The following is a 14,492-nucleotide window of genomic DNA, read 5'->3' as shown; positions in this document are numbered from 1 at the left end:
AACTCTGTTTCTGAAGGATACACCAAAAAAAAAGCTGTGATTTATTATTTTTCATGTCTATATGCTAAAGCCTAGTACACAGGATAAGATTATCGGACGAATGATTGGCCGTTTTTTTTTTTCTTACATGCTAGTCTCCATTTCGAAAATGAATAGGTTACTAGAATACGAAAATTCTTGTACAACAGAATTAAAATTTGGAAGTGATGTAATGTATTTGTAGACAGACAAAACTGTACTGATTAAATTAAAATCATACGATCTGATATCGTACGAGAACATTTTTCGTGTTTGTCCCTTCAGATAATTTCGAACAAAAGCTGTGAACTAACGATCAGATTATCGTATGATTGCTTCTAAAGCGGTATTTACTAAAAATGTGTTAGAAATTCATTCATTAGCACTCAGCATGAGTGCTTAGTTAAATAGCTGACTTGTTTGACCCAAAGAGGACAAACTGTTGGTGCCTATTTAGCTGAAGTGTCTAACAAGAGCTAAGTTGTTTTGTTCTTCTAGGGCAGGGATATGCAAACTGTGGCCCTCCAGCTGTAGCAAAACTACAAGTCCCACCATGCCTCTCCCTTTGGGTGTCATGCTTGTGGCTGTTAGTCTTGCTATGCCTCAGTTAGTCTTGCTATGCCTGTAGTTCTGCAACAGCTGGAGGGCCACAGTTTGTATATCCCTATTCTAGGGCAACAATCTCCAAGATAATGGCTGCATACACAAAGCGAGGACAGTGGCTGGAAACTGAATTTTATCTTTGGTTTAAGCTTTTGCTTTGTAAAGTTCTCTGCAGGCGGTTTCTGTGAAAAAAGGGTCTTTAAGGTGGTTTTTGGTGTCAGTTGTTCTTTGTTGTTTGGCCACAATCCTTATTCTGAAGGTTCTTGTCATTTAATTTCAGCTTTTGACCACTGTTCTGCACTGATGAAAAGTTTTGCATTTCTTTACGAAAGTGGTCATAACCACGTAGACTAGTTTTGCCTTGCTTTGTAGATTCAGTCATAACCATAGAAACTGTTGCTCTTGAAAACACCAAACATTTTGGCTGTTACCATTGCAGAAGCTTTAGATAAAAAGGCACCAACAATGTGCCTTCTTTAAGTGTCTGGCAAACCACCCATTTCATTTTTTAGTTCCAAATTTCACCAAACTAGTATATATTGACATTCACCCGCAGCTCATTCACCCGCAGCTCATTCACCCATGTCACCAAACAACTATAATAGTACTCTAGCAGTCGTTATTTGTTTGAAAAATCTACCCATCAGAACTAGCACTTACCAGAAACATCACAGCCACTTTTCTGAAGGCCTGTAAACGCTTGTATTTTTATATCCATTTTACTGACCACTCGTAAAGCTTCATGCTCACTGGAAGTTTTAAAAGCCTCTAACTTTTTTTTAGTGGCAAAAAAATATAAAAACACGGCCAGCGCGTGCAGGAGCAGCACTGTTTGGCAGATAAAACACTTAACGCGCCATAAATGCGTGTTAACACTAGGCGCAATTAGCGCTTGAGTGGTGATTTATTTAAAATGGGCAGAATAAATTATTCTGGCCAATGAAATTAACCACTTGCCGACCGCTGTCGACTATATACGGCAGCGGTCAGCCCCTCCCAGGCAAAGTGACGTACCGGTACGTCACTAGCCTGGGAGCGAATAGGGGGCGAGCGCGCATCAAGTGTTTTTTTTTTCTGCCAAAACGCTGCTGCCAGAAAGAAAGGCGTCTAGGAGAGATGGACAAACACCCAGTGTGCATGAGGCCTAACTGTTGCTTAACAAAACATGTAATTACAATGGCATCCGCCTAGTGGGCATAGACAAAGAAAAGATAACGAAGATATATTTTTAAGTGTTGCCTAAACAAATAAAGTAATGTTCTATAATACTGGTGATACCATTATTTTGTCCACCCCCTATATCAGTGATGGCAAACCTTGGCACCCTGGATGTTTGGGAATTACATTTCCCATGATGCTCATGCACTCTGCAGTGTAGTTGAGCATCATGGGAAACGTAGTTCAAAAACATATGGGGTGCCAAAGTTCACCATCACTGCCCTATATGACATATAGAGATAAAACAGCTATTTATTCTGGAGATTTTGATGTTTCTAGAGAAGAGAGCTAAATCCTTCAGAGGTCAATATTATACAACAAGGATTCACATAGTATTATACCTCAAATAGGCTACAGACATAAAAGACCAAAAGATGGGTTTACATATTAAAGTACTCTTTGTGACCAAGGAGAGAACATTGTTAAAACATTTTTTCTACTCAAATAGTTTCACGGTCCAAATGGAGCATTTTAGTTCATTGTCATTTAGGTTTTGGATCACTACCACTTCTAAAAGACAGCTACTTCCCCATCAACAATGGCTTCCACACAGTCTATCAAATTCTGATATCTTCCAAATATGGTAAAAATATGAAAACAGTAACATGTACTTTGCAAATACTGTGTGTAACTTTACACAAGTATTTAACGTAGGCAAAATTCATTAGTTCCCAAACAGTTTGAAAACAATAAAAATATATCAATTTGGTATTATTTAATTGTTATCAAAGACAATGAATGCCAAGAACACTTCTTTAAGAATCAGCTCATAAAGTTTTTGTACAAAAAATAATCCTCCTACAGTAACAAACAATGAATGGTTTTGTTTGTCTGATGGACCATTCATTTACTAAACAATAAAGGGACGTATTATCGAGGGGAATAATTAAATTCCATTCCGAATCTTGGATAAGAATAAATCTGGTGTTCGAAATGCACAGCAGTTCATACTATGCCCGATTCTCAATGGCGGGTCACAGGCACCTTTTAAAAACTTCCACGCATAAAACATCTTCACACGACTCCGACAGTCCAACATGGTGGTCCTAAACATTTGTGAGTCACTGTCTGTTAAGAACAGAGCATCATGTTCTATACTCAGCCACACAGCAGACCAGTGAGTATTCTCATCAAACTTGTACGTTTATGGATTTTTTTAATAAAAGATCTCTCAACATGGTCAAGGAATAATAACATCGTTTAAAATTCCTTTTGTCATATTTCATGTGAAACAGCTGCTTTATTCACATATAAATTAAAATGGCAGTTTTCTCTTTTGAACAGCTGCAATGGCACATCATTTTCAAGAATAAGTCATCTGCTCCTATTTACTGGCTTCTGGGTAAGTGGGATATTTCACAGTCTCAATTTTTTCCTTAACTTTATAAGAGGGATATAGACCAGTTCTTCCTAGTTTGCGGTTAATGCCCTTTGAATAGCCATCCCAGTGGTTTCCAGCTACTCCAATAATGTCCCCAGGCTCCATAGGGATTTCTTCTTGATTCCGAGGGTGGTGGGGATATATCGCAATTTGGTTGTGAGCATTCTGTCCTCCAAAATAATAAACATCATCCAAGGAGTGAAAGTTGGCAGAAGCATCTGGATGAAGTGTTTGCATTATTTCATAGGCAACTCGACAGACCTATACAAAAAAGATCACAGAAATTAATGAACATCAGTACATTCAGAATTAAAAAAAAAAAAATGAATACACCAAGAATTAAAAAAAAAAAAATTAATACACCACCAGCTATTACAACTTACATTGGAAAAATTCAGTTCTGTAGAACAGCTGTTCTACAGAATTTCCTTAGAAGTGTAACTTTATACAAAATAGGACTCGCTGCTATTCCCAGTTTTTCTTTCACTTTGACACTAAATCGATCAGATGCCAAAAGCAGGAACACCCCCACACTCAGTAGCTAAGAACTGGTATCTAGCCTATTTTGCATTCACCTTTACCCTCAGCTTCTTTAGCAAGGCAGTTGTCATCTTGGAGGTGTTTTAGGGGTCCTTATGTTGGAATACTGCCCTGTGGCCCAGTCTCCGAACGGAGGGGATCATGCTCTGCTTCAGTATGTCACAGTACATGCTGGCATTCATGGTTCCCGCAATGAACTGTAGCTCCTCTCACTCATGCAGCCCCAGACCATGACACTCCCACCACCATGCTTGACTGTATGCAAGACACACTTATCTTTGTACTCCTCCCCTGGTTGCCACCACACAAGCTTGACACCATCTGAACCAAATACGTTTATCCTGGTCTCATCAGACCACAGGACATGGTTCCAGTAATCTATGTCCTTAGTCTGCTTGTCTTCAGCAAACTATTTGCAGGCTTTCTTGTGCATCATCTTTAGAAGACCCAGAAGCGCATAAATGGTACACACTAGCACACAACGCCTTTGACAACGTCTATGATGACGAAATGCGTATGACACACGTAAGCATGCTTCTGCCGTGGCCATATTTGTTTTCATGCTGTTTCTCAAACAACTTCATGTGAGTGCCTGCCTTATTGTTTATCAATAAATTATAAGTTTGAACGTATTACACTATTGGATCCCCCCTTATTTCTTTGCAAGGTGCTTTGGAGAAGTTGGGGACACTTTATAAACCGGAAGGTTTATTTAATTCCACCTAATGTGATAAGGAGGTTAAGTGACCGGATATCTGCTGACCAGACATAGGACACATATTCCATGCTCAATTGACTTTTCATTAATTTGAGGGTCTACCTCGTCTGGTAAGAGTACCCCTGTTCTTTTTTTTCATGGTGGTGGATCATCATTCTACTGTGGGAGCGGCTTCCTGTCATCACCTCTTCTTATCATCCTTTTTTAGAAACTGTGTTTATTTCCAGCAGTATTTTTTAACATCTATGTGTACACCACTTACAAGGATTTCTGTCCTGGGAGATTGCTGTCATTACATCTCCTTTATTGGTTCTTCATTTATATATATTATTTTTTTATCATCAGGGGCTGCACTGTTTTTTCTATACACATTAGCTGTCTGCTGCATCTACACTACGGACATTTAGGGCTGTCCTATAATGTAACTAGGGGAGGCAGAGAATAAGAAACGTTTTGTAAGTGCCACATCAAGCAGGAAGAGTCCAAGTGATTTATAGCCTTTTAAAAAAGCATGTAGCAATATAAGGACAACCCAAAGCATTTTACAGTTTGTATGTGTACTGTTACTATCTGCACGCTTTGTATGTGGAGAGTGGTCTATTTCCCCTGAAGATTTACTTTTGGATATGTTCTCTATTCTATGCGCCAATTAAACTGCACATGTTTATTTCTGAATATAGAAATAATCATTTCTAACGGGATGGGGTCTTTAAAACCATCTGTCTTGCACATATAATGCCGTTTTATATCTCTACTCCAGTGATTTCACAATTCACACCTTTAATCGTGTAAATCCAGACTTCCTTACAGTAAGAGATGGATATGTTATTAGAATGGAGTGGTTCCTCAACTTTTTACACCTCCCATCCTGTTTTCTTGGAGTATGACACATTCCATGGTGTCAGGATTCAAATAATTAAATCACCTATGTGGCTCTAAATAGTATGGTATGTCCCTAACACTTATCAGTTTGGAGAAGCTTGGATAATCTGCAAATAATTTTTAGCATTACAGAAAAAGTCCAGTTATTTAGTTTGAACTTTTACTAGCTCTACTATGACTTGTATAAATGGAACCCTTCACAGACAAGCTGCTGTAAATAGTTCTCAAGAATAAAGTGAAGCTTTATACATATACATCTATTCACGAGGAAATATAAGCTAACTTTTACTAAATTATGTTTTCATCCAGCATCATTGAAGTATTGTTACTAGCAAGTGACGGTGCATCCGTTACTCAAACTACTCACCTGGGAAGAAAATGTACAGACAAGAAAGTCGGCCTGGGATAAGAAATGGATATCGAGAATGACACCTCGTAAAGAATTTTCAGTGTATCGGTTGTGTAGACCCGCAGACCACGATATGGAATTGTCGCTAATAAACTCGTACTGTTGATATCTGAAAAAAATATAAATGTCATGACGACATATGTACAATGTAACCTATAATTTTAATTTGGACCCTATACTTTTTAAAAAGATCACGTAAGAGTAAATCATCAGTAATGCAGCCACCTAATCTAAGTACTTGTAGGCTAATACAGAAGTCATTGGTCCATTTATTGGCATAATAATAAATAGATGGAGGCTGAGGTAAATATTTGCAGGCCAGTGAAGAATAGAGCATTGAGATGAGATCTGCAGAGTGTGGATCTTTAGAACATATGTATTCAAAGACGAAAAGATGGTCTAAGGAGGCTTATGTGCAAAATATGTTTGTATAAAAGGGTTTAGGACCTGGGAAGTTTTGATTCTGTTTGGGCCCGCAAGTCAGTATAATCTAGTCAGGTTCACCTTAATGCTATTTAGTAAGCACTGTGTTTATTTTTTATTTTTTTATTATATAAAGAAACAAACAGCACCACATCAGCCTGGGCCAGTTCGGTGCTCCGAGAGTTTCCAGAATGCCCTTTGTTTCCATCCTCTGTAGAAGAGGAAGGCATTTTAGAGGAAAAAAAAGCATAGATCAGGTGGGTAATGTAAGTCACTGCTGTGACGCTGTCTGACTGAATCCTGGTGAGATGACCTTGCATTAGGGAGGTCCAAGGAATGGATAATTTAATCACTCAAAAACCCATAAAGCTACAATATTCTGTTAAACTGAGGCCGAGTCCAGGACTCCATCCAAGCCTAACAGGCTGACATCCATTGTTATGATCTTCCAGCAGAGGTGCAGTATAGATCTCCCTGATTCCAGATTTGCACTGATGACCCCCCATCCCCCCCCCCATTTCAAGAATTTGAGAGAGCAGTTAAATGTTTTGGTCCGCAACCTGATTTTTCTTATCCCACACTACTTGAATTTTTAGTGGCAAAGCTCTGGAATGAAACTAGATGTACAAAACAGCTTTGAGTGTGCCATCAATCAATACAGCTGCACGCCATGTCTCCGTCAGCGTTACTTTATGGCATTACATTGTAATCCTGCGAGACTGCTGACCATTCACAAGTTCCTTGGTTTAACTTCACTGTTTAACTTCACTACGCATACGTGAGATTACTGCACTGACGTACCAGAAGGGTGGAGGTTCGGGGGGGGAAGGGAGCGAGAGGACTCCACAAGGATGGTGGCAGTTTCAGGCAGAACGGGTTGCAAAAATGATAAATTGCAGACATTTTAGGAACAATTACATGACACCCAGGATTACCCCTATGTGTTTGAAATTGCATAAAATTATACTATTATGTTTTTAAAGTATTAGTTTTATTAAGCTTTGCTTTAATAAACTGTTTGGGCAACAATGGGGCAAATGAGGTTTAATGTTGATAAATGTAAATGCACTTAGGGACTAAAACATGCATGAATCATGAGAGAGAGAGAGAGGGCACGAGAGAGTGATTTCATTCATTTTTAATAATCAAAGCAAACTCCCCCATCCCTCCATGTCCCCATGTTTAATTTTGCTGAAAAAAAATCACTTTGAAAAATAAGGGCAGATTAATAATGTGGCATTTGCTTCCTGTAGGAGGGTGTGCTTAGCTGAGAAAGACCCTTCTCCCCTCCTAAAGACTCCTGGGATGTATGACATATTTGCCTAGGCCTGGACACCAGGAAGTAACTAAAAAAAATGTATAGAAAAAATTGGATTTTTGTAAGATCTTACCGTAAAATCCTTTTCTCTTAGCTCATTGACAGACGTAGTCCTCTTTGATTCACATCAATTGGGTTATGCTGCCTCCGCAGGAGTAGGACTAGGCAGAAAGAAAAAACGTTCTGGCTCCACCCTAGGGGCAGTCCCAGAGGGTATATCCTCTTCCTGTCTGCTACAGAGAATCAGTTCTGTTACGAAGCAGTGTCAGAGAATTTAACCCAACCCAACTCAATGATAGAGGGGCGGGTACTACGTCTGTCAATGAGCTAAGAGAAAAGGATTTTACGGTAAGATCTTACAAAAATCAAATTTTCTCTGTCGCTCATTGACAGACGTAGTCCTCTTTGATGCACATCAATTGGGACATCCAGAAGCAGTGCCACAAATGAGGGGTGGGATTGACAGAAATCAAAATCCAATCTAGAAGGCCCAACCGGAGCCAACCAGAAGTATCAAGGGACTCATCGAGCAAACAGATGAGACCTACCCAACAAACCCTCGAGGTAGACCAACAGTCTCCTCAAACAGCGGCCTGCAGGAACCTTGCGGCCAGAAGAGGCATCTGACGATGCCATCACATAAACCTTATACAATATTGTAAAGGTATGAACCGACGACCAAACAGTCGCCTTGAAAACCTGAACCACTGACGCCTGAAGGCGGAAGGTCCAGGAAACTCTAAGCGCCCGAGTAGAAAGCGTCTTAACAGGGAACGGGGGATCCCGACCCTTAGATAGAATAAGCCTATACCACCGTCTGTCTGATCCATCTAAAGATGGTCGCGGCAGAAACAGGCAACCCCTTCTTAGGGCCATCCGTGATCACAAACAGTGAATCAGTCTTACAAAATGAATCCGTAGTATTCAAATATATCCTGATCGCCCGAACTACATCCAAGGAATGCAACGCAATTCTCGAAGATGATAGGGCTTAGGACATAGGAAAGACAATACAATGTCCTCATTCAAATGAAACTTTGAAACCACCTCAGGAAGGAAGGATGGATTCGGATGAAGAACAACCTTATCCCTATGAACCACCAGATCTGGGGAACAACAGGATAATGCAGCCAGTTCTGACACCCTGCGTGCAGAAGTGATAGCCACCAAGAAGGCCACCTTCTGGGATAAAGTAAGCAAGGGAATCTCCCTGATATTTTCAAAGGGAGGTGTCTGAAGAACCGACAGCACCAAATTAAGATCCCAGGATGGTAACGGCGCGCGCACTGGCGGAGCCAGGTGTCGCACCCCCTGGATGAAATTCCGCACCAAGGAATGAGTAGCCAAAACCTTCTGAAAGAAGATAGCGAATGCTGAAAACAGACCCTTGATAACACTCAAGGCCAGCTTCTGCTCAACTCCCTGTTGCAGAAAAGCCAATATTCGGGCTACCGAATAAAGACGTGGAGGGAACCCAAGGGATTCACACCACGCAATATAAGACTTCCATGTACGATGATACATCTTTCTGGAAGTCGCTTTCCTTGCTTTAACTAGAGTAGGAATAACTGAAGCTGACAATCCCTTGTCCTTCAGCACCTGGGTCTCAATAACCGGGCCGTTAAAGCCAGCGATCGTAAAGCAGGATGGAAGATCGGTCCCTGCGACAGCAGATCCTCCGTAAGAGGAAGTCGCGAAGGAACGTCTGTGACCAGCCTGACCAGGTCGGCGTACCAGGCCGACTAGGCCAGTCCTGATCTACCAGGATAACTGGGATTCCCTCCACCTCTCTCCTGCGAAGAAGCTTCGGCAGTAACTTGAGAGGAGGGAAGTAGCTGATACTGCCCCCACGGGGCGATCAGCATGTCTGCGGTGTCTGCTAGAAGATCGTGGGAACGAACCACAAACCTCCGCACTTTCCTGTTGAGCTGAGATGCCAACAGCTCCCATTCGGAGTGCCCCAACGGGGGCACAGTTGGTGGAATATCCCTGGATAAAGAGATCATACCCCTTGATCCAGAATCTGACGGCTGAGATAATCTGCCTGCCAATTCACCCCCGGAATGAATACCGCAGAGAGAGCTGGAACATTTGTTCCGCCCAACGAAGAATGCTGGCCACTTCTATGGCCGCCAGGACACTCCTGGTGCCCCTTTGATGATTGACATAAGCCACTGCTGTGGCATTGTCCGACTGGATCCGAACCGGGCTGCCCTGGAGCTGCTCGGTCCAGTAAATCAGACAAAGTCTGATCGCTCTCAGTTTCAATACATTTATCGGTAACCTGGACTCTTCCAGGGACCAAAGCCCCTGAGCCGAGAATTTCTCCTCACCCGGATAGACTGGCATCCGTGGTGATAAGCGTCCAAATATTGGTAGGAATGACTTCCCCTGGCTGAGCATCGGAGACCGAAGCAACCAGACCAGGGACTCCCTGGTCCGCTCGCTCAGCCGGATCCGATTGTCCAGGGAATCTGGATTTCGGTTAAACCTGAGAAGAATCTCTCCTTGAAGGATTCGGGTATGGGACTGGGCAACTGGTACTGCTTCAAAGGAAGCCACCATCAAACCCAGGACCCTCATGCAAGCCTGGATGTGTCTAAAATTAGACCCAAATATTCCAGCCTTCTGGTGGGAACCAAAGATAACTTCTGCAGGTTCACCAGCCACCCGAACTCTTGCAAAGAGGTCATGGTGATCTCTAAGTTTAGTAATAGAGCCGCACGGAGCAGAAGATCGTCTAGGTGACCTAGAATCGATATGTCTCGTTGTCGTAACAACGTCAAGACTGGGGCCCACACCTTTGTGAAGACCCGGAGAGTCGAGGCGAGACCAAGGAGTAACGCCAGAAACTGATAATGGTACTCTTTCTACGGAAAAACGCAGGAAACGCTGATGTCCTGCATAAATAAGAAAGTGAAGATAGGCATCCTAGATGTCTGTGGACGCCAGAAAATCCCCCTGATGCAGGGAGGCCGCTACTGTGCGAATGGACTCCATCTTGAATTTTTGTACCCTGACAAAAAAGATTAAGTGCACTTAAGTCCAGAATTGGACGCACTTTGCCCTCTTTTCTGGGTATTGTGAAAAGGTTCGAATAGAACCCTTGAAATGCTCTGTCCAAGGAACGTGGACCACCACTCCTTGTTGCATTAAATCCGTGACTACCCCCCGTAAGCTCTTAAACGATCCGGGGATAGTCGAATATTGCGGAAACCGGCGAAGACGTCCCCCTGCCCCAGCTATGGGCGGGGGCGCACCTTCAGGCTTTAGTAGTCTTATCTTCAGGTCTGGAAGAGCCGGGCTTTTGCTTGCCCGACCAGCGCCCCTTAAAAAAACCTCCCGAAGGAGTTTTGGCGGACTTTGCTTTTTTCGCCCGTGGGCTGAAAAAACTTTTTATGAGCGGAAAAAGAAGGCCCCCGTCTCTGACGGGATCTTTTACCCTTAGTACTTGATGGCAAGAAAGTGCTCTTTCCTCTAGTGAGATCCTTAATAATCTCATCTAAATTGGCCCCAAGATAGGCGCATACCCTGAAAAGGGAGATTTAACCAAAGCTTCCTTGGAGCCTTGGTCTGCCGACCAATATTTTAGTCACAGTGTACGCCTGAGGACCACTGCTGAAAACTGATGCTCGCCCCAATAGTGGAGTGGCGTCTAGTGCAATGTCGCAGACAAACTGTAACTCAAACTGGTTGAACAGATACAAATCTGTTCCACCAGATCTGATACCGCCTGGGGGATATCTCTCCCCTCTGAGCCACTTGGTCCATTCTAGACCAGTAGCAATTACTGGTCTGAAAGCTGACCCAATAAGGGAAAAGATGGCGCGAGACACAGCTTCCACCTTACGATCATCTTTAAAGGACGGAGCATCCTCCAATAGGATAACCGTAGCTTTGTTCAATCTGGAGATTAGAAAATCCACCACAGATGGTACTATCCATCTCTTGAGGAGTGATTCCTCGAACGGATAACGCCTATTAATGCATTTAGGAAATGGTAGGGGCTCGTCCTCGATGACCCCATTCCTCCTTAGTTACATTACCGAAACACTTGGGTAAGGAAAATACTTTCGCCATCTTGGTGCGTTTCTTAGTACCAAATGGGATCTCAGTATCAGCTGCTTTTGATGGTGTAACCTCCGAACATATACAATTAATGCGTTACTAACGCTTCCTCTCGGGCTATGGTAGATGCCGAAACATCTTCCTCACTGTCTGAAGAGACAGTACCCGAGTCACCAACCCCAGATGAGGTACCTGCAACTGCAGGCATAGGCTCAGACTCTGAATCTGAAGTTTCAGATGAAATGGGGGTAGGCGGGGGTCGCTTCTTTGCGCCCTGTCCCTGACAAGCCAATTCCACCCGGGATAGACAAAAAATTTCCAAAACTGCTGACAATGACTCACTATTAAGTGGGGAACTGGAGGGGCCTGCAGCCACTTCGAGGGGATCAGGTGGAGATACATGTGGCAGGGTCCATGTTAATCCAGGACACTTTGCCGGTAAAAAAGAAAAAACATTTTTTTTTTTTTTTTAAATAAAAAATACTTCTTTTAATTCACCAGCGCAATAGCGCCCCTCAGCGTACCTGCTTAGGACCCCCAGAAAGAGAGAGAGACCCCAAGGGCTCATCACCAGATGCAAAGAAGTTTCTTATTAAAACTGCTGTCAGCGTTGTCTTGTGCAGACTGGAAGTCTTGCACTAGATTTCCCGGGTGAAAGGAAGTGGCTCCGCCCCCTGTGTACGCCTTCCGGCGTTCCCAGCTGCTCCTCAAGGTTTGCTGGGCACATCAAACATGGCCGCCCCCATGCAGGAGACAATAGGCTATGAAAAAATGGCGGCCTGCGTGACCTGCGGGCGGCTTGTGTAGACAATGCAGACATGCGGTCTACAACAAAATGGCGGCGGACTGCCGATCTAGCGTGGCTCCTCCAGTACAGCGGCCTGCATGCTTTGAAAACAGCTGATGGCGGCCTGTCGGCATGCGGGAGTATGGCGATCTAAGGTAGGCTATACCTCCTATGTGTTTACTATAGCAAATCGAACTCGGCTTCCTTGCTAGAGAACCCCAGACTTGCTGAAGTATCAGCTCCCAAACCAAGCCTGCTGGAGTGTCAGCTCCTAAACCAAGGTTGCTAGAGTGTCAGCTCCCAAACCGAGGTTTGTTTAAAGTGTTAGCTCCCAAACCAAGCCTGCTGGAGTGTCAGCTCCCAAACCAGATCACACTATCACAGGGGATATGTGAACATGTCATAGGCTACAAGGGGGAACTTTAATGTCAGAAAGGATCCGACCATACACAGAGGGGCCCGTATCCCAAAGACCCCACAGGGGGGGAAGGGGGAACATTTACTCACCATACCGAACCGACAGGCACCCTCTCTTCACAATACCCTCTCCACCGAAGTGGGGGGTTGTTGACCAATACGGACGCCTTGACTCTCTGGTTCTTGGCGTCCAAGCGAGACGTTTAACTCGCAGGGTCAGTCCCCGTCCAATGGGACTATGTCGCGGCCGACCCAGCGCGGAGCTCTGGTCTGCACGCGCTCGTAGGCTGAACCGGGGTGACCACTGGATCTCAACATCCAGCCCGTCGCCCGGTCCCGCATACTTACTTGAATGTGTCGCGGCCGACCAAGCGCGATGCAATGGTCTGCGCGCACTCGTAGGCCGGCTGGGGTGACCACTGGATCTCAACATCCAGCCCGTCGCCCAGATCCGGCGTGATTTGCTTGAAGATCTCACAGGAAAACTGGAGACAAAAAACTACCTAAAAGAAAAAAAATGTTCTAAAAAATCTTGCCAGGACCAGAGATCCCAGCAAGGAACTTAGGTCCTTACTCCTGACTAGACAGAAAAAAACTGATTCTCTGTAGCAGACAGGAAGAGGATATACCCTCTGGGACTGCCCCTAGGGTGGAGCCAGAACGTTTTTTCTTTCTGCCTAGTCCTACTCCTGCGGAGGCAGCATAACCCAATTGATGTGAATCAAAGAGGACTACGTCTGTCAATGAGCGACAGAGAAATTGGATTTTTTGCTCACCGTAAAATTCATTTCTCTGAGTTCATCGAATGACACAGCGCTCCTTAAATCATAACTACTGGGTTATATTGCCTCCTCCAGGAGTAGGACTAGGCAGAACAAAAAACACTTGGCTACATCCACGGGCTGTCCTCAGCTGGTATATAACCCCCCACTCTGCTCTAGGTATTCAGGGGTGGGTGCTGTGTCCGTTGATTAACTCAGAGAAATAGATTTTACGGTGAGTAAAAAGTCCTATTTTCTCTTTCGTTCTTCGAAGGACACAGTGCTTCCTAAATAATAACTACTGGGACGTCCAAAAGCAGTGCCATAAGGAAAATGAGGGGTGGGGGAAATAACCAAAGGCTAAGCACAAGAGCCCAAACCTGGATACAGGAGCCCCATATGAAAAATAAAAATTTTAAAGCAAATAGGAAAATTCCCCTGATTGTGGGACTTTGTAGGCACTCATACAATATAGCTACACGTAACAATATAAATTTATATGAAAAAAATGGATTTTTGTAAAATCTTACCGTAAAATCCTTTTCTCTTAAGCTCATTGACAGACGTAGTCCTCCTTGATTAATATCAACTCGGGTTATACTGCCCTCTACAGGAGTAGGACTAGACCGGAAAGAAAACGTTCTGGCCACACCCTAGGGGCAGTCCCAGAGGGTATATCCTCTCACTTCCTGCTACAGCAAATCAGTTATGTCACAAAGCAGTGTTTAGAGAATTTAACCCAACCCAACTCAAAAACAGAGGGGCGGGTACTACGTCTGTCAATGAGCTTAAGAGAAAAGGATTTTACGGTAAGATTTTACAAAAATCCATTTTTCTCTGTCGCTCATTGACAGACGTAGTCCTCCTTGATTAATATCAACTCGGGACGTCCCAAAGCAGTGCCACAAATGAGGGGTGGGAAAAAGGAAATCAAAATTCAATCTAGAAG

The 14,492-nt window shown here is 43.6% G+C and overlaps 1 protein-coding gene across 4 annotated transcripts in view; it reads right to left on the bottom strand.

Annotated features, from left to right (window-relative positions):
• Nucleotides 1–2,818: 2,818 nt before the first annotated feature.
• The window catches only part of FUT8 (fucosyltransferase 8), a 326,750-nt gene continuing 315,076 nt past the window's right edge, over nt 2,819–14,492 (bottom strand). For all 4 annotated transcript variants that reach the window (XM_082242939.1, XM_082242938.1, XM_082242941.1 and 1 more), the window contains 2 exons: nt 5,728–5,878; nt 2,819–3,481 (listed from right to left, as the gene is read on the bottom strand). In XM_082242939.1, coding sequence (XP_082099065.1) covers nt 3,164–3,481; nt 5,728–5,878 — 469 coding nt within the window. In that variant the 3' untranslated portion in view covers nt 2,819–3,163. The remainder of the gene's footprint in view (nt 3,482–5,727; nt 5,879–14,492) is intronic.

The sequence above is a fragment of the Pelophylax lessonae genome (assembly GCF_965119305.1).
Source record: "Pelophylax lessonae genome assembly, chromosome: 13".
NCBI classification, from domain to species: Eukaryota; Metazoa; Chordata; class Amphibia; order Anura; family Ranidae; genus Pelophylax; species Pelophylax lessonae.
This window is presented reverse-complemented; position numbering and strand designations above follow the sequence as displayed.